This window comes from Microtus oregoni, unplaced genomic scaffold (assembly GCF_018167655.1).
Source record: "Microtus oregoni isolate MIOR12 unplaced genomic scaffold, Mior012 000031F_ref0000149, whole genome shotgun sequence".
Lineage (NCBI taxonomy): Eukaryota > Metazoa > Chordata > Mammalia > Rodentia > Cricetidae > Microtus > Microtus oregoni.
Genome location: NW_024543090.1, coordinates 22891339 through 22911059, shown reverse-complemented (window position 1 = coordinate 22911059; position 19721 = coordinate 22891339). Strand labels below are relative to the sequence as shown.

The 19721-nt window shown below is 43.7% G+C and overlaps 2 protein-coding genes across 4 annotated transcripts in view; one reads left to right on the top strand and one right to left on the bottom strand.

The window, feature by feature from the left end:
* Wdr76 (WD repeat domain 76) overlaps positions 1–3401 on the bottom strand; it is a 34304-nt gene extending 30903 nt beyond the window's left edge. Inside the window, exons 1-2 of one of the 3 annotated variants that reach the window (XM_041678957.1) lie at positions 3314–3401; positions 615–716 (exon numbers count right to left, since the gene is read on the bottom strand). In XM_041678957.1, the coding sequence (XP_041534891.1) occupies positions 615–677 (63 nt within the window). In that variant the 5' untranslated portion in view covers positions 678–716; positions 3314–3401. Of the gene's footprint in view, positions 1–614; positions 717–3313 lie in introns of those variants that run through there. The other 2 variants (XM_041678959.1, XM_041678958.1) reach the window with 2 other exon arrangements.
* Positions 3402–3508: 107 nt separating this feature from the next.
* Positions 3509–19017, top strand: Mfap1 (microfibril associated protein 1). Its single transcript, XM_041678773.1, has 9 exons — positions 3509–3704; positions 6155–6374; positions 10177–10306; positions 10650–10837; positions 13913–14021; positions 14105–14265; positions 16742–16901; positions 18575–18664; positions 18750–19017. Exons 1-9 carry the CDS (start codon positions 3626–3628, stop codon positions 18930–18932), a joined length of 1320 nt encoding a protein of 439 aa, XP_041534707.1. The 5' UTR covers positions 3509–3625; the 3' UTR covers positions 18933–19017.
* Positions 19018–19721: the final 704 nt, after the last annotated feature.

Sequence of the window (19721 nt, the reverse complement as noted above, 5' to 3'; positions counted from 1 at the left end):
TTAGAAATCCAGATCCTATGTTCTTCCTTACAAGACAATAAACAAATCGTCCTAAGTCTAATTCCTACTTCATAGTAACAACATGATTCAAACTGATGGTTCATTAGGAAACTTTTCCCCTCTCCAAAATCTGGATACTTAACTCTCTAACCTGAAAGGAATCACTGAAGGCACATTTTTTAACCTCAAGTCTGTAACTGAGGCAATTACGCCAAAGGTCAGATTCAAGTTAGCGGTAATTGCTTAAAGCTGACGGTAACTGCTGCAAAGGCTGGGGAGCCAGAGGAAAGGGACCCGAGACACATCCTACGATTTTGGAGGTTTTTGTTGTTGTTGTTGTTGACAGGAGTGAGGGGGTCTCACCTCCAAGCTCTGGCTGACCTAGAACCTAGTCCTAGACCAGGCTGGACTCAAACTCAGAGTTCCACCTGCCTCTGCCTCCCGAGGGGTGGGTTAAAGGCCAACCAACTGTAATTTATAAATCTGGTAGGAAACTTTCCTCAACACTTAACGACCTAATTTAAAAAAAAAAAAAAAAGGTAGGAATTACGGCTTTTCCTTGGCACCAGGTTCCAGTGTCTAGCAGCCCCCTCCCAGGCCGAATCAGGTCTCACCTGCACCTGCGAACACTGTTTGGATGCCGCCTTTTCCTCAACTTGAACGTCGGACCCAGACATCTTTCTGCCCCTGAGCAGCTGGGCTCTACCCTTTAGAACCTAGGCGAGATTGGGAGGGGCCTCGAGTGAAGTGCGGTCCCAAGGGAGCAAGCAGGATTCCCTGAGCCAGAAAGCCTTTAGGCGCATTTTTTTTTTTGTTTTGTATCTTCAATCACTTAATGCACTACCCATTTAGATAAAGTCTTATCTACCACTAAGCCAGCAAGTCACCTTTCCGTTGGGCTGGCTAACAACAAACATCTGTCTCCACCCCCTAAATGCTGGAGCTTTCCGAGGGTGCTGCCTGGGCGCGACAAACGCTCTAACCTAGGGAGCCACCTTCCGGGCCTCCTAATCCTCAGCTTGCTGAATTGAGATCCAGGATCCCAATCAACACTTAAATGGGTTCTGTAATATTGAGGCTAGCAGGTCCCGAGATCTTGCTTTGAAAAATACTGGCTCATTAGCTTAGAAAAACACCACACCGCTGCTTTGCAGCACGACCCTGAAAAAGATCCATATCCTCAAATGCCGTAAGGATTGGAAAACAAATGAACATAAAATTCAATAAACAGCCTGAGAAAAATGACAGTCGGTAAAGTGCTTGCATTAGGACCTGAGTTTGCTCCCCAGCACCCAAACTAAAAAGCTGGGGATACAATAGCAGCATATGCAAGGTGGGGACATGCAGAGTTTTGAGGCTCCATGGCTAACCAGACTAACCTAAACAAGTGGGGCCAGAGAGCTGACTGAACAGGTAAGGATACTTGCCACGCAAGCTAGTGGTTTCGATTCCCAACCCACGTAAGTACGATATCTCATTGCTGTCCTGATCTTCTGTGCACCAACACACAAATAATAACAAAAATAAGATTTTTTTTTAAAGGTGGACAGCTCCTAAGGAAAGTCATCCAAGATTGGCCACTGGCCTCCTTGCGCATGCGTGCACACAAAGGCCCCCTTTCCTTCAACCGGCAGCTGTGCACACCGCAGTCAAAGTCAACATTCAGCCTGGACCCCGCCCACCTCTGCCCCTTGCGATACCACAGGCTGGAAAAGCACACGTGACTGCTACTGTACTTCCTAATAAGGGAAGCAGCGAAGCCTGATGCCCCATGCCCGTCACCCCATATGTGGGCCGTGGAGGCAGGTGGATCAGGAATTTCAAAGTCATCATCAGCTTCATAGGCAGCTTAAGGGAGGCATGAGCTACATGAACCCCTGTCTCAAAATAAGGTGGGAGGGGGGGAGTAAAAAAACAAAAGTAAACATTTGTGTTGTTTGTTTCTAATAGCTGACGACGCTGGTTTAAATTGCGCGTGACTTATCTGCTCGCCTGTTTTGAACTAAAGAAAACCCACAAGTGGTCAGTGTGACCCAGAATTGCTGTCATGGAGAATATAGCAAGAAGGAACCCGTCAGTCTGGGCTACATAGAAGGACTCTGTCTGGGGGGCAATGTCCTAGAGGACTTTAAAAGCCGAAACAGGGGCTGGGAATGTAACTCGGTAGGATGCTCCAACTTGGCCTCTCCCCAGCGCCACATAAAACCAGGCATGGCGACCCACACCTGTAATCTCAGCTCTAGGCAGGTGAAGGAAGGAGGAACAGAACTTCAAAGTCATTCTCCATTACTCTGGGAGTTAGAGGCCTGCTGGGGATACATACATAAGGCTGCCCCAAGTCTTTAAAAAAAAAAGCTAAAAGCCTCAGAATATGGGCATTACCATATAAGAGTTCCAAACACTCTTTCATAAAGTCAGGACCTTACTAAGCCTTTTCCTCGTGTTCTCTTGGATTGCCATGAACCAAAACAATGATCAATTCCCTTCTCCATGCTAAGGCTCACTCCCAGCAAGTGTTCTACTGCTGAACTGCACCACCAGCTCAGAAACATACATTTCTGAGCTAATAAATTCATAATATAAGTTTTCTATAACGGGTAAAGTGACACACCTCTGGGTAGAAGCCTAGGAATCGAGGGTGAAAGACACACAAAAACCAACTTGGAGGCAAAAACAAACAAAACAAAAAACCTGCCTGAGCAAGGCAAAACAGTCTCAAAACTAAAGGAAGAATAAAGATTTACCTCTCGAAACCACCCCCCCCCCGGAAAAAAAAAGGATAAGGATTTGTCTACGCTAGCCCTCATTACTTATTTAAAGTTTGCCAGTTTCCTGTCTTCACCCAGCAAGGGCCCAATTGTAGAAAACAAGTGAAATAAATTGATAATTATATTAGTAGCACCTTCAAGGTCCTCTATAATACAGTACTCCCAGAATTTTCACTTTGTAGAACTAGGCTCAGTCTCTCAGAAATCCGCCTGAGTCGGCCTCCCGAGAGCTAGAATTAAAGGCATGTGCTCCAGTCAACAGAGGGATAGTGGATTTTCTTTTTCTTTCTTTCTTTCTTTCTTTTTTTTTTATTTTATTTTTTTTTTTAGGCAGGATCTCATTCAGATGCCCAGGCTCCAAAACGCGGCAATCCTGTGTCAGCTTCCCAGATGCTAGGATGACAGGCACGACCCACATCTATCCGGCTCAAACTTTTTACACTTCTGACCTTTCAACATTATGCACAAACAGCCCCTCACTATCTGCTCAGTTTCTTCAAAACATAACTAATAAAACCTTTAATCCGAACCTTCCTGAGCCTTACCAAAACACCAAAGAAGCAACTGCCCGCCAGAAGGAGCTTCCAAATCCTGAGAGGGTGAAGGCGGGAAAATTGCCTACGGAAACGCGCGAATTATGAGTCCAGCCCCTTTAAGCAGTCGGCGCTCAGCGGTCCTCCAAAATCCCACAATCCTCTGCTTGTAAATTTCCGGTTCCTCTAGCTCTGCCGGAAGTCGTTTCTGTCAGTCGCGCAGCAGTATCTGGCGGAGCTAGGTGGGAAGCGGTGTTGTGTTCCTTGGGCTTCGCTGTTGGGATTTTTTATCAAGCTTTGAGAGTCTCCACCGCAGCCGTCACCATGTCGGTCCCAAGCGCACTCATGAAGCAACCGCCTATTCAGTCTACGGCTGGGGCCGTCCCAGTTCGCAATGAGAAAGGTACTGGCTCCCCTCCCCTCCGGTCTGATCTTACCTTTCAGCCTCAGTATCCCTCAAACCTGCCTTAGGGAGGCCATATCAGCCCTGCTGACCCTATAGACTTAGCCTTAGTTTATTCCTCCGTCCCACCCATATTCGCGCCCCATCATGTAGCCTAAAGGCTGAGGGACACGGGATGCACTCGACTTAGTGAGATCCTCTCTCAGAGTAGAAAACGTAAAGGAGGCTAGAGAGGTGGCTCTGCGTTTCAGAGCACATACTGCCTTTCCAGAGGACCCAAGGTCAGTTGCCAGCACCCATATCAGGCGACTCAGCAACCACTTGTAACGCCAAATCCAGGGAGATCTAGCATCTCTGACATTTGCCGGCACCTGCACATAGCTACACACAGCATCGTTAAAAGTAGGGAGCTGAAGCACCTAAGACTACCTGCTCCAGCTTGTTTGTGCTTTAGAAGAGATCATCTGGTTCAGCATAGAGCTAGAGGAAACGAAGGTGGAAATTGGAAAAATTAGATTTTTTTTTCCTGGGCGGTGGCGGCACATGCTTTAATCTCAGCACTTGGGAGGCAGAGACAGGTGGATCTCTGTGAATTCAGGCTGGCCTTAAACTCACAGAGATCCGCCTGCCTCTTCCTCCCGAGTGCTGGGATTAAAGGTGTGCACCACCACCCTCCTAGAGTATTAAACTGTGTTGTAAAGGATATACATAGCCTCTCGGAGAGGAGCTAGGGAGATAGCTTTGCCTTCAGTGCCTGAGTTCAGACCCCGAGCATCCACGCAAAATGGATATACCCCCTTGTAGGAAGAAGAGAAGAGAGGGAGAGTATTATAAAGTCCGAGTGTGATATCGCATGTCTTTAAGCACCGCACTCAGTAGGCAGAGGCAGACAGATCTCTAAGATTGAGGCCAGCCTAGTCTAACTTAGCCAGTTCCACATCAGCCAGGTCTACATAGGGAAACCCCATCTCTGAAAAACAAGTGTCTGGACTGGAGGGATGGCTCAGTTGCTTTTAGAGAGGACTGTGAGCCTCAGTCATCCGTAGCTGTTATTCCAGGAAATCAGAAGCCCTCTTCTGACTTCCTCAAGCGCTAAGCATGTTTGTGGCATGTATTCATACATGCTGCCGAAACAGTCATATTCATAAATATTTTAAATTTTGATTTAAAAATAAGGTGGAAAATGATCAAGGCACCTGAATCAACTTCTAGCCCATCTGCATACTTGTGCGTACACCACTCATATACACACAAAGAAATCTCAGAGAGATCTTATTTTTTTTAGAACTTTTATATCCTTTTTCTTTTCTCTCCCAAGCCTCTGTGTGTGTATTGTTTTTTTAAATATTTATTTATTTATTTATTATGTATGCAATATTCTGTCTGTGTGTATGCCCACTGGCCAGAAGAGGGCACCAGACCTCATTACAAATGGTTATGAGCCACCATGTGGTTGCTGGGAATTGAACTCAGGACCTCTGGAAGAGCAGGCCATGCTCTTAACCGCTGAGCCATCTCTCCAGCCCCGCGATCTTTAAAAAAGAAAAATGTGTGAGTGAGCTGGGCAGTGGTGGCATAGGCCTTTAATCCCAGAACTCTGTGGGCGGAGGCAGGCAAATCTCTTGAGTTCAAAGCCAGCCTGGTCTACAGAGTGAGTTCCAGAACAGTCAGAGCTACAGACAGAAACCCTTTCTCCCCCACTCCCCACCCCACCCCTGCTCCTAAAAAAAGTGTTTTATGTTTCCACTTAAATTATTCTTGCTAATATTCTGGGCACTGTTACTAAGAATGTGTTTAATAAGGGTGCATTTGCTACTTTTCTATTGCTGTGATAAAATACCATGATTAAGGCAATTTATAAAAAAGAGTTTATTTGGGTTTCTGATTTTAGAGGATTAGAGTCCATGGAGGCAGAGCAAGGTATGGCAGCAGAAACAGGGAGCTGAGGGCTCCTGTCTTGAACTGCAAGCATGCAGCAGCGAGACGAGTACACGGGCACTGCAGTAGGGATGGTGCATGACTCTGAAACCTCAGCTTACCCTAGTGGCATACTTCCTCTAGCAAGGCTGCATCTCCTGAATATACTCTAACAGCACCACCAACTGGGACCCAAGTGTTCAAACATCTGAGCCCCCGGGGAACATTCCCATTCAAATCATGACGACAAAGCACGAATTTGGGGGGGGGTCTACAGTTTCACTGCTCACAGTCTTCTACTTCATCGTCCCCAAGGTACCTCTTGATGTCTTGGTGTTGGTATTCATAAAATGCCTTCTCCTATCATAGTCTTTATAGGAAAGCACTGATAGATGGATGTGCAGTTGGATAATGGCTGCCATATCCTCTTTGACTCTGGTCCATCAGGAACCCAAGGCTCTGTCTGCATAGACCAAGAGTTGAAGGGAATTGGGAAAGAGGTTACTGAAACATTAATTATCTCTCTTGCCCAGGTGAGATTTCAATGGAAAAAGTAAAGGTAAAACGTTATGTGTCCGGAAAGAGGCCAGATTATGCCCCTATGGAGTCCTCAGATGAAGAGGATGAAGAATTTCAATTCATTAAGAAAGCTAAGGAACAAGAGGCAGAGCCTGAGGAACAGGAAGAGGATTCGTCCAGTGACCCCCGACTTCGGCGTTTACAGAACCGCATCAGTGAAGATGTAGAAGAGAGGTAATGTGTAGAGTTGTGTTTCCTGAACTCTGACCTCTCATGGAGATGACAACTGATATGTGTCCTACTGTGTGCTGTACACACTGTCCCAATAGGTGACACTTGCTAGTTCTTACAAGAGTGGTGCCTATACCTATATTAAAGGTGAGGAACTAAGGCAGCAAAGAGTTAGGGAAGTGACATGACCAAAGCCAGGAAGTAGCAGCTTCAGAAAACAGCTCTGTATGTCTAAGCCTAAAGACTGTAATCAGCTTCTAAAAATATGTCTTAAAATTTGAGAAACTGATTTTATCCTTTTTTTTTTTTTTTTTTTTTAATTTTTGAGACAGGGTTTCTCCGTAGCTTTTGGTTCCTGTCCTGGAACTAGCTCTTGTAGACCAGGCTGGCCTCGAACTCACAGAGATCCACCTGCCTCTGCCTCCCAAGTGTTGGGATTAAAGGTGTGCGCCACCACCGCCCGGCTCCATATTTTTTTTTTTGTCTGTTTTCGTTTTGGTTTTTCAAAACAGGGATTTTCTGTGTCGCCCTGATCATCCTGGAACTCATTCTATAGACCAGGCTGGCCCCAAACTCAGTGATATGCCTGCTTCTACCTCCCAAGTCCTAGGATTAAAGGCGTGTGACGCCACCAGCCCAACGTACAGTTGTTTCTTGTATTGTAGCCCAGAATGACCTAGGGTGGCAGTGATCGTCCTGTCTGGCTTCTCAGTACTGTCATTACAGGTGTGAGCCACACAGCTTGCTCTTCTGCTTGTTCTAAAGACCAATAAGTAAAAATGACAAATAGGAGGAAAGATGGGGTGTGTGAGGAGATTCATGTCGGAAAGAGAAACTCCCAGTTAGAAGTCAGAGCAGGCAGGATATCCTGAATTTTCACAACTCGTAGTGTTTCAATTTGGGGGCCTGGCAGGGTGTCCCAGTATATAAAATTGTTTGTCATGGCCTGGCAACCTGACTTCCATCATCTCTAAGACTCCCAGAATTTGTCCTTTGATTTCCACAAACATGCCATGGCACATGCATGTCTGCATTCATTCTTATCCTCTGTCTGTCTCTATCTGCATCTCTTATCTCTGGCACATCATAAACACAATAATGTGAATGAAATTTAAAATGTGTAAATAAAGAAATTTCACAGATGGCATGGATCAAAACAGTTCCAATCATTTATTTACTTATTTGTTTTGGTATTTACCTTTTGAGTTTTTGAGAATCTTATGTAGCCCAGGCTGGCCTTGAGCTCAACATGTCATGAGCTCCTTAACCTCCTGCCTTCACTTTCCAGAGTGCTGACCCATGCCTAGCCATTTATTTTATTAAATAGCTAGATCCAAGTAACTTAAGTATTTATGTCCTAACAACTAAACCACTTGAACATTGTATGCTACAAAAGAAAATGTTCTATTTCACCTTTACCAAACCAGTTACTTACACTAGTAACTCACTAGAAACTGTTGGATACTGCCAGCTTCTTAGAACTTTCCTACCAATTTTCATGTTTAATTGCCTTTTATCACAGCAGCCACCAAATCCTGGTCTCACAAAAATACTATTCTGCTGAGGGCAATGTAACAAACCTAATAAACTGAGCTACTTGAACCATTAAAAAGATCGCTAATGTGCCCCCCAAGGTCATGCCTAAACTAATGTTTTAGGAGGTTGGAGAGGTGGCTCAGAGGTTGAGAACACTGGCTGCTCTTCTAGAGTTCCCAGAAACCACATGGTGATTCGCAGCCAACCGTGGTGGGATCTGATGATCTGATGCCCTCTTCTGGTGCGCAGGTGTGAATGCAGATAGAGCTCTCATACATAAAATAGATAAATACTAAAAAAAAAAAAAAAAAGGAAAAGAAAAAACTAATGTTAGGCCCAACTTAACTATGTACTCTGAAACTCTGTTTTAGTCTTTTGGGTTGTATGTATAATTTTTAAATTTTTTTGAAATTAAAATATAATTATATCATTTCCCTCTTTCCTCTCTCTAACTCTCCCCTTACTATCTCAAATTATTAGCCTCTTTTTCTTTCTTTGTTGTTGTTGTTGTTGTTTTTCTCTGTGTGTGGCCCTGGATGTACTGGAATTACCTTTGTAAACTAGGCTGACCTCGATACTGCTACCTCAAGATACTGCTACCTCTAGGATTAAAGGCATGCACCCACCTGCCAGCCGGCCTCTTTTTCTTAAGTTACTGATTCACATACACATGCCTGCCTAAATATATAAACACAACCTGCTCAATCTGTATAGTGTTACTTGTGTGTGTATGATTTCAGGGCTGGCCATTAGTATAGTATAGTATAGTATAGTAATAGTAATAGTATAGTATAACCAACTGGAGGCAGGGACTCTTCCCTGGGGAAACCTAGTTTTTCTTCTCTCAGTATTCCTTAGTTACCTGAAGTTCTTTGAATGAAGCTGGGGCCCTATGAGATTTCCCCTTTCTAAGTTAGTTTGTCTATTGGTGTAGTCCTTGTTCGGGTCTTATTTAGGCAGCCATGTTGCTAAGAATTCATGGGTCTGTAGCTTCCCTGACATTTCTAGGACAAGTACTTTCACAGCAGACTTCCTGTTCCTCTGGCTCTGGAAATGTTTCTGTCCCCTCTTCTCCGATATTCCCCAAGCCTCAGGTGCAGGAGTTATGGTGTAGAAATTATTAATTGGAACTGGGTACCATATGATCATTTCGTTCTTTGAATTTTGATTGGTTGTAGTTTTCTGTAATGGTTTTCTTCTGTTTCAAAGAAAGATTTCTTTGATGGGGGGTGAGAGCTATAGATATAAGTATAAATATTTAGAATACAGTGGGGAATTGTTATTTAGACTACAGTTAGGAATTAAGCTGGTTTAATAAAGTAGCAGTTCCAGGTACTCCTCCAGGATCTCAGTAGCTATGGATAGTTGGCCAAGTTTTTCAGTACCAAACATGGTTTCCCTCTTGATGAACAAGTCTTAAGTCCAATTAGAGAGCTTTTGGTTACCACTAACATAGGTGTGTCATTATTACACCCATAAGGTTATCATGCTATGCTGGTAGTTATTGTAGTTCATAGGATTCATAGCTGGGTAGGGCTTTTGATTGCCTCCTCACTTGAGAACTTGCATGGTGTCTTCTGTTACCATGCATACTACTCCTCAAGGAGGGGGCTCTAAGATCAGGTACAACTTGGATTCTCTAGATCCTGTGTCCAAAGTACATGGTGCCTTCGACAGTAGTCACTTGCCTTCAACCTCTGGGAGGCTACCAAGAGCAACAGTCGTAACCTGTAATGTTTTGGGAGTCCTTTAGACTCCCCTGATCAACAATATGAGAGAGCGGCTTGTCATACCTGGTTTGGGGGTTTTTATTAGATGGTCTGTGGCTCTTGAGGAGGTAAATATTGTCAACTAAGGAAATTTTTATTTAAATTATGTGTGTATGTGTGTACACAGACTTATATGTGTCATATCTAACTTTAGATAGACAGACAGCAGTATGATTCCTTATGACTTTTTCAGACATTCTACTGTTAACTGTTTTAGTTTCTGGAATCTGAAGTTTAGTTTTTCCATCTTAAGACTTCAATATTAGGCAGGTGGATCTCTCTGAGTTTAAAACCAACCTGGTCTACAGAATGAGTTCAAGATCAGCTAGGGCTAAGGAGTAAAAAATATTGGAGAGTAGAAAAAAATAGAAGTGGGGAGAAAGAGAAGAAAGAAAGCAAATGATGTAATTTCAGGACATTGCAAGCAAGCAAATGTGGTTGGTGTTCATATATATATATATATATATATTGATAGTACACTTGGAAACTCCACTTTTCAGATTGGCTCGACACCGGAAAATAGTGGAACCTGAAGTGGTAGGAGAAAGTGACTCAGAAGTAGAAGGAGATGCCTGGCGCATGGAACGAGAAGATAGCAGTGAAGAAGAGGAGGAAGAAATTGATGATGAGGTAAGAGGGAAGAACGTGGGATGTTTCCCCCAGGGTACAATGAAAAATTGAGACCAGTACTCATTTTTGAGGCTATACAGGTATAAGATTTGCTACTCTTATAGCTGAACTTTGGTTGTGATTCCTATTTGTTGGAGATACGACAGAAAACTAAATCATGCTGGATTTTGCTTCCTCATGTCAGTGTTTCTTGAACCTGTTGAAGATAAAACCAAAGCTATACTTGGGACTCAGCAGTAGGACTTGGACTTAGTATAAACAAAGCCCTGAGTTCAGTCCTTAGCACCAACCAAACAGATTTGGAGCACAAGCCGTTTGAATAACTGGCTAAATGCCTTCATAGGAAATAGAGCGGCGCCGTGGCATGATGCGTCAGCGAGCACAGGAGAGGAAAAACGAAGAGATGGAAGTCATGGAATTGGAAGATGAAGGACGCTCCGGGGAGGAGTCGGAGTCAGAGTCTGAGTATGAGGAGTACACGGACAGTGAAGACGAAATGGAGCCTCGACTTAAGCCTGTCTTCATTCGAAAGTAAGTGTGTGCCAGACCTGCTCAGCCAGGCCTGAATTCCCAGCTACTCAGCAGGCTGAGGTTGGAGGATTGCTAGATCAAGACAAGCCTGGACAATTAAGAAAACTCTGTAATTCTCAAAAAGGAGACTAACAGTATCGGTCAGTGATAAATGCTTGCTTAGTATGCACAAGGGCCTAAGTTCAATCCCCAGCGGAGGAAAGGGGGAAAATAGTCAAACTGGGACAGAATCCACATGGTTGAATTCTAGGCCTGATAGTAAAAGACTCGATATCCCACATTTTCCTGCAGTGTAAATCTTCTTCCAAGTGCCCTGGTTCTATAGCAGGGGTGCTGAGAAGTAGCCAGATGTTAGCAGATTTGCCTAAAAGTGTTGTTTTTATCATTCTACTTTATCAATAAAGACTCAGGAGCCAGATGCTGGGATGAAAACCTGCTAACTCAGAGAGGCAGAGAAGGCACCCAGCTGACCTTGCTCCTCTGTTTTTTTATCCCATCTGAAACAAAAACTCCTCCAACTGACCGGGCGCACGCCTTTAATCCCAGCACTCGGGAGGCAGAGGCAGGCGGATCTCTGTGAGTTCGAGACCAGCCTGGTCTACAAGAGCTAGTTCCAGGACAGGATCCAAAACCACAGAGAAACCCTGTCTCGAAAAAAAAAAAAAAAACTCCTCCAACTGTTTCTCCTTTCTACTTCCTGTATCTCTCTTTCTCTCCCTCTCCCCCTCTCTCTCTCTCTCTCACTCTCCCTGATATCCCAACTTCTCCTCGCTCTATGGTTACTTCCAGTCAACTAGTTGCTTGCTCTGACTCTTGACATATGGTTGACTTTATTTAAATAACATGATCTCCTAGTTCACAGTTCATATATCCCACAACATAACGGTGATTTGGGTATGTGTGTGTTTGTCCTTTGCTGTGCCGTTTAAGATGGCCAAAATTCACTATGAGGCCTAGACTGGCTTCAGACTTGTGATCCTCTTGCCTCAGCATACTAAGTGTTGGGCTTACAAATGTGCCTTACTAATCAAATTTTTTTTTTAAGATTTATTTATTTATTATATATACCATGTTCTGTCTGTCTGTATGTTTGCTGGCCAGAAAAGGGCACCAGATCTCATTACAGATGGCTATGAGCCACCATTTGGTTGCTGGGAATTGAACTCAGGACCTCTGGAAGAGCAGTCAGTGCTCTTAACCTCTGAGCCATCTCTCCAGCCCCACTAATCAATTTTTGTTGAGGCTGTTTTTGTTTTGTTTTATCTGAGTGATACTAAAGATAAAACCCATGTATATGCTAGGAAAATGCTTTAACACATTACCAGGGAAAGTCATGTTTTAAACACAAAAATTAAGCTTACAAAACAAGTTTTTCTTTCTTTCCTAATGCCTAGGAATCCTACTGTTTATAGTTAACCCAGCAAAATCCTTGTTAAATAGTCAATTATCAATGATTAAGGGAATTTTGGTGCTGCAAAGTCCTGAGATGAAGCTAGCCATTGTGACACACACCTGCAATCCACATACTTGAGAAGTGGTAGATAGAAGTACTATCTCAGACATCCAGTGTTCAAGGCCAGCCTGCATTGGTGGGTGAGAAGATGGCTCAGTAAAATTCCTATGTGAGGCTTGTGTGGGTTACATGAGTCCCTGCCTCAAAACAACAAAAAGGCCTAGAATGAACTGTTGACACTGTAGTCCCAGCTGTTGAGGCAGAGAGAAAAGGATACAAGTTCAAGGCCAGGATGAACACTATAGTGCCTTCTTGTTTCAAAAATAAAGAGTGGGACCAGCCAGATGGTTCAGTGGGTAAGGAACTTGATACCAAGCCTGATGCCTAAGTTTAATCTCTAGTTCCCATTTGGTGAAGAAGAAAACCAATTCCCAGAAGTTGTCTTCTGACCTTAACCATTAGGTACATATATCATACACTCATATACATAATACACTCAAAATAATAATGTGGAGAGATGACTCAGAGTTTAGTAGCTCTTGCTGCTCTTCCAGAAGACCTGGGTTCAATGCCCAAGAGCCATACTGTGGCTCATAACCATGTCTGATTCCAGCTTCATGGGATTCGATGCCCTCTCTGGCCTCCATGGGTACCAGACATGTATTCAGTATACAGACATACATGTAGGCAAGACATCCAATCACATGAAACTTGAAAAGTTTTTTTGGGGGGGTGGTGGGGGACAGGGTTGAGACAGGGTTTCTCTATGTAGCCCTGGCTGTTCTGGAACTCAGCTACATAGACCAGGCTGGCCTTGAAGATTTTTTTTTTTTGTAATAATAATAAAAGAGCAAAGGATATAGCTAAGTAGTAGAGCATTTGCCTCGTGTTCCAAATCCAGGGTTCAAATCCCATTACCTGGAGAGGAGAAAGTGGTCATGCTATATTTGAGGATAGAGAAAACAGCAAATAGCTCAGTTGGTAGAGAACTTACTTAGCTAGGCATTGTGGTAATTGTTTTTAATCCTAACATTCTGGGAGGATGAGGCTGGAGGATTGTCATGAGTTTAAAGCTAACCAGCGCTCCATAAACTTCTTGTCAAACAAACAAGATGCTTTGAAAGATGGCTTAGCGGATAAGATCACTAGAGTTGTCTTCCAGAGCACCCAGGCTCAATTCCCAGCACCCACATGGCAACTAATAGCCATCTGTAACTCCGGGGTGTCCAGTGCCCCTCTCCTAGACTTTGTAGGCATTAAAAGAAGAACTGGACATGGTGGTACCACATCTTTAATGCCTGCACTCAGGGGGCAGAAGCAGGTAGGTCTCTGTGAGTTCTGGGCCTCCCTGGTCTACACAGGGAGTTTCAGACCTGTGAAGGCTATGTAGTGAGGCCCTGTCTCAAAAAAGTAAAATAAAAATGGAAAAATTGAAGAAAAGTTCTAAAAGACCAGAAATACAACGTCTTGCACACACTGAAGTCTTGGTTTGTTCAGTCTTGGTACTGGGGGAGGAAGCAGAGATGAAATGCACCTGGCTTGGGCTTTGGTGTGGACTAAATCTGAAGGGCACAGTTCTGCACTGAGGACTTTGGGTAATGAACAGGACCTCTGTGATGCAGGAAGGACCGAGTGACAGTTCAAGAACGAGAAGCTGAAGCATTGAAACAGAAGGAACTGGAACAGGAAGCAAAACGCATGGCTGAGGAGCGGCGCAAGTACACACTAAAGGTGCTGGGAGGGTCCTGGATTGAGTGCAAGCCTCTGTGTACAGCGAGATGGACTGGAGTAGCTGAATTGTTTTCCTTACCCAGATTGTAGAAGAAGAGACCAAGAAAGAGCTGGAGGAGAACAAGCGGTCTCTTGCTGCCCTGGACGCACTCAATACCGATGACGAAAATGATGAGGAGGAATACGAGGCATGGAAAGTCCGAGAGCTCAAGAGAATCAAGAGGGACAGAGAAGACCGAGAAGCGTGAGTATTGGGAAGGCCACTGGTGCCTCTAATGGCACTAGTTTATCTGCGAACAGCTAAGATCCTTTAGTTTCCTATTAAGCACAAATATTACTAGTTTCTCATGTTGTGACTCAGAATTGAGTTGCTTGAAACAATGGTACTGTGTTTTTCTCAGCGGTGGAGGTTGACCAAGCAGTTCCTCTAGTAGTGTTCACTTGAGCTGGAGGACTGCCTGGGCCAGAGCGTCCAGAAGCCCTTCTCCGGCATGGCTAGATGCTTCATTTCCCCTCAGTCTCGCTTTGCTCACACTTTACCTCCAGGCATGGTGGAAACTGGCAGTGTCTCCTGAGTTTTAGGTTCCAGAGCTCCTGTGTCACTTCTGTGCTATTTTTATTATTCAGATGGAGCCGCAGGGCAGTCCAGGAAAAGGGGGCAGAAAAGCATGTCCTACCCCTAGGAGAGCAGAGTGGCAAGTACCGTGGAACGCAAGTTCCTTTCTGCACTACTAACCTACAAAGCAAAGCCACCACTACATAACTGTCTTTATTTGTAGTTTCCGGTGTTCTTATACTGGGCTTTCTTTTTTTTTTTTTTTTCCTTTGAGGCAGAATCCTTGGCTGACCTAGAACTTGCTATGTAATCCAGGCTGCCTCAAACTCTTAGAGATCCACCGGCCTCTGCCTCCTGAGTACTAGACTTAAAGGTGTGTGCCACCATGCCAGGCTTGAGATTTTTTTTTTTTTAAGATTTATTTCTTTATGTATTTTATGTACATGAATGTGCTGTTTCATGTATACCAGAAGGCATCAGATCCTGTTATGGTTGTGAACTACCGTGTGGTTACTGGGAATTCAACTCAGGACCTTCAGTGTTCTCTTAACCGCTGGTTGAGCCATCTTCCAGCCTGAGATTTTTTTAATTATGTGTATATATGTGTGAATGTGTATGGATATGTATCTGTGTGAGGGTTGGTGCCTGTAGAATCCAGACTAGGGGATGAATATCACGTTCCTTATAGCTGGAGTTGAGTCTTTTTGTTTTATAAGAGAGTGTTCTATGTGACCTTGAGCTTCTGCTCCTCTGACTTTGCCTTCTGAGAGCTAGAGCAAGTTAGCATGTGTTCCCACGCCCAGTTTGTATGGTGCTAGAGACAGGAATCAGGTTTCATGCACCCTAGGTAAGGATTGTACCACTGAGTCACATCCCAAACCCTTGTATTAGACTTTAATGTTCTTATGGGGTTTTTTTTTTTTGGTTTTTCAACACAGGGTTTCTCCGTAGGTTTTGGTTCCTGTCCTGGAACTAGCTCTTGTAGACCAGGCTGGCCTCGAACTCACAGAGATCCGCCTGCCTCTGCCTCCCGAGTGCTGGGATTAAAGGCGTGCGCCACCACCGCCCGGCCTAGACTTTAATGTTAAAATTATATGTACACATAATATTTTTCTGAGAAAAAGGATATTATTTCCCTTTTCCCCCAGAATAAGGTTTAAAACCCACTGTACTTAATATTGGTAATCCTTAATTTGTGATGTGATGTATGAATTACAGTATGCTTATGAAGGATTATGAGCAAAATCTTGCCAGTTATTTTGTTTGCATCTTTTATTTGTTTGTTTTTATTATTATTCTAAGTATTGTCACGTAGCCATGGCGCTTTTTTTTTTTTTGAGCTCTATAGCTCCCCTCCCTGCCTTTCCCCTCTCCCCTCCAACCCTCCCCCAAGGTCCCCATGTTCCCAAATTACTCAGGAGATCTTGTCTTTTTCTACTTCCTATGTAGATTAGATCTATGTAAATCTCTCTTAGTGTCCTCATTGTTGTCTAGGTTCTCTGGGATTGTGATTTGTGGGCTTGTTTTCTTTGCTTTATGTTTAAAAACCACCTATGAGTGAGTATATGTGATAATTGTCTTTCTGTCTGGGTTACCTCACTTAAAATGATGTTTTCTAGCTCCATCCATTTTCCTATAAAATTCAAGATGTCGTTATTTTTTTCTGCTGTGTAGTACTCCATTGTGTAAATTTGCCAATTATTTTGAATTCATTCTAATTTTGTTTTAAAAGCTAATGTATTTGAGGGAAGACAGAATTAGTGTTGTAGAATCAAGCAGTAACAATATATCTGAACCTCAGACTAGAATCAATTTTGGGACGTTTATAGTCCTGTTCTGGCAAACACAATAATGAAGACCAACTCATGTTTTTTGTTCATTGTACTCCTGATCTTGACTTCTAAAAGCAGTGACCAGAACTAAAGGTGTAACTGGGTTTGACAGCTTGAGCCTGTCCATAATACTAGCAGTTAGGAGAGGAGGCATGAGGTTGAGAGTTCCAGGCCAGCTATATAGCAGACCTGCTATGTGTGAATTAGTGTGTGAGTGAGCGAATGAAATAGGAAAAGGCGCATGGTGCCTGAAAGAAGGTGGACCATCATTATCTTCAGCTGTTGGGCTTTCTGAATTCAGAAAAATACTAACACTTTTGTTCTCTGGATAGACTTGAAAAGGAGAAAGCAGAAATTGAACGCATGCGAAACCTGACTGAGGAAGAAAGGCGGGCTGAACTTCGGGCTAATGGCAAAGTCATTACCAACAAAGCTGTTAAAGGCAAATACAAGTTTTTGCAAAAGTATTATCACCGGGGTGCCTTCTTCATGGTAAGTGAAAGGGGAGTCAGAAAACTGGGCAGTAGTAATAGCTTACAGACATGTCCAACCTTTTGACATTGTGACATTACATTGTCATCTGCACAATTAAACCAGGGCATTAAGTAACTCAGAAAGAAGTATCATTGAGATACTTAGGATAGGCTGCGGCAGTTGTGGCATACACCTTTAATCCCAGCACTTAGGATGCCCTGGCAGGCAGATCAGTGAGTTTGAGGCCAACCTGGACTACACTGTGGGTTCCAGGGCTACACAGAGAACCCCTGTCTTTGGAGGTGGGGGATGATACTTAAAATAGTAGATTCACAGTTTTGTCTAGGCTACATTTGTAACTGTCTTGGGGCAGTCAGTCAGTGAGGTTGGACATAGACTCAGAACACTTAGTTCTTTCCCCAGAATGAAAATAGTAGATTCACAGTTTTGTCTAGGCTACATTTGTAACTGTCTTGGGGCAGAGTCAGTGAGGTTGGACATAGACTCAGAACACTTAGTTCTTACCCAGAATGAAAATGCAGTCAGTCGTTAACAAAAGGAGCAGCGAGAATCATTAGCTGCTTTGTTCTAAACCTCGCTCTCAGAAAGTGAAGCCATGGATCTATATACTCGACTAATTAGGCTCTCAAACCCTTTAGAAGTCAGTTCATAGCCAGGAGGCAGAGGCAGGCAGATCTCTGTGAATTTGAGGCAAGCCTGGTCTACAAGGCGAGTTCCAGGACAGCCAAGGCTGTTACACAAAGAAACCCTGTCTCGAAAAACCAAGAGCTGCATTTTAGAAACATTGTGGTGGCTTCTATAATGCGAGGCCTAGAGAGATGCTTCAGTGATTAGAACAATGACTGCTCTTGCAGAGGAGCCAGATGTGATTCCTATCACCCACAATGGCCCTTCGCAACTCAACTGAAACTCCAATTCCAGGGGCGTCCCACACCTCCTTCTGAGCTCAACGGTACCAGGCACATACATGGGAACATAGACATATATGCAAGTACCCATACACATAAAAAATTTTTTAAGAAAAAAAAAAAAAAGAGGGGCTAGAGAGTTGGCTCAGTGGTTAAGAGCACTGGCTGCAGTTGCAGTTCCAAAGGACCTGGGTACTGTTCCCAGCACCCACATGGCTCACAACTGTCTATAACTCCACATCCAGGGAATACCCTTACAGACATGCATGCAGGCAAAGCACCAATCACATGAAATAAAAATAAATATTAATAATAACTATAAAAAGATCCTCCTACCCAGGTGAATAGTTCATAGGCTGTAGTAAATGAATGTACAGGAGATACTCAAATTTTGAATCTAGATCATTGACAGAATGATGTTCCTACATATAAAAAAGTAAAATCAGGAAAGGAATCTGCCTTGGGAACATTAGGAATGATTTTCACCCACTATATTTCAGGTTCTAACACAGTGTCCAAGTAAAGGTGCACATGTAAAAGGATTGGAGATGTAGGGACTTCAGAACTGAACCTGCGTGAATGAGCAGTGAATGCAGGATCAGAACAGGCTGGTAGGGAGCATAACAGTATCAGAAAACACCGTCTCCCCACCTTTCTGAAAGAAAGGCTCGTTACCCTCTGGTTCCTTTGTTGTGTTTAATAGTTTGTGGTTTGCAGATGTGGAAAGTAAAAACCACAGACTGATAAGGTTCTTTTCCACAGGATGAAGATGAAGAGGTCTACAAGAGGGATTTTAGTGCACCTACTCTTGAGGACCATTTCAACAAAACCATTCTTCCAAAAGTCATGCAGGTATGGGGATTCTCAGTAAACAAAGCAGACTGGGGGCTGAGCATGGGGGTTTGTTTGCTGTCATAATTGTCCACCCTTCTTTCAGGTCAAGAATTTTGGACGGTCTGGTCGTACCAAGTACACCCACCTTGTGGATCAAGATACCACTTCCTTTGACTCTGCATGGGGCCAAGAGAGTGCCCAGAACACAAAGTTCTTTAAACAGAAGGCAGCTGGGGTACGTGATGTATTTGAGCGCCCATCTGCCAAGAAGAGGAAAACCACCTAAGCTTCAACTGCTTATTCCAGCTGTGGGACAGGGGATCTGGTCCTCGGTTTTCTTTAACCATTACTCACATAGTTCTTGTACAGAGCCTTCTGGACTTCCTGCCGTGACTTGTGTCTGAAGGTGCTTTGTGAGGGGTTTGGACTCAAACAGAGAAACCCACAGAAAAGCACCAACCAGGGAGAATTGGAGGCTTCCCACTTAAAACTGTTTCTACCATGGCTTCCCATATGACTTGGGACTGTTCTGAGTTTATTTTTCCAGCACCTTAGCCTGGATCAGATATGTGGGCCTATGAGTGGATGGTACATTACTTCTTCCCTAGGGTCAGCAGTAGGATATCAGGAACTCTAAGCTCAGTCCAACTTTTTGCATTTGGGGTGTTGAATATACTTTTCTAAGTAAACATACTTTTTGGTGTGTATGTGTGTGTGTGTGTGTGTGAGAGAGAGAGAGAGAGAGAGAGAGAGAACGAGAACCACACACCAGAAATATTTTTACCATAATAGTGGAAACAAAAATATATAATGTGATAACTCTTTTTTTTTTTTTTCCCCCCGAGACAGGGTTTCTCTGTAGTTTTTGGTGCCTGTCCTGGAACTAGCTCTTGTAGACCAGGCTGGTCTCGAACTCACAGAGATCCGCCTGCCTCTGCCTCCCGAGTGCTGGGATTAAAGGCGTGCGCCACCATTGCCCGGCAATGTGACAACTCTTATGTCACTAAAAAGAGGCTGAGTATGGTGGCACATGCCTTTAATCCCAGCATTCAATGGAGAGACCCACATAGATCTC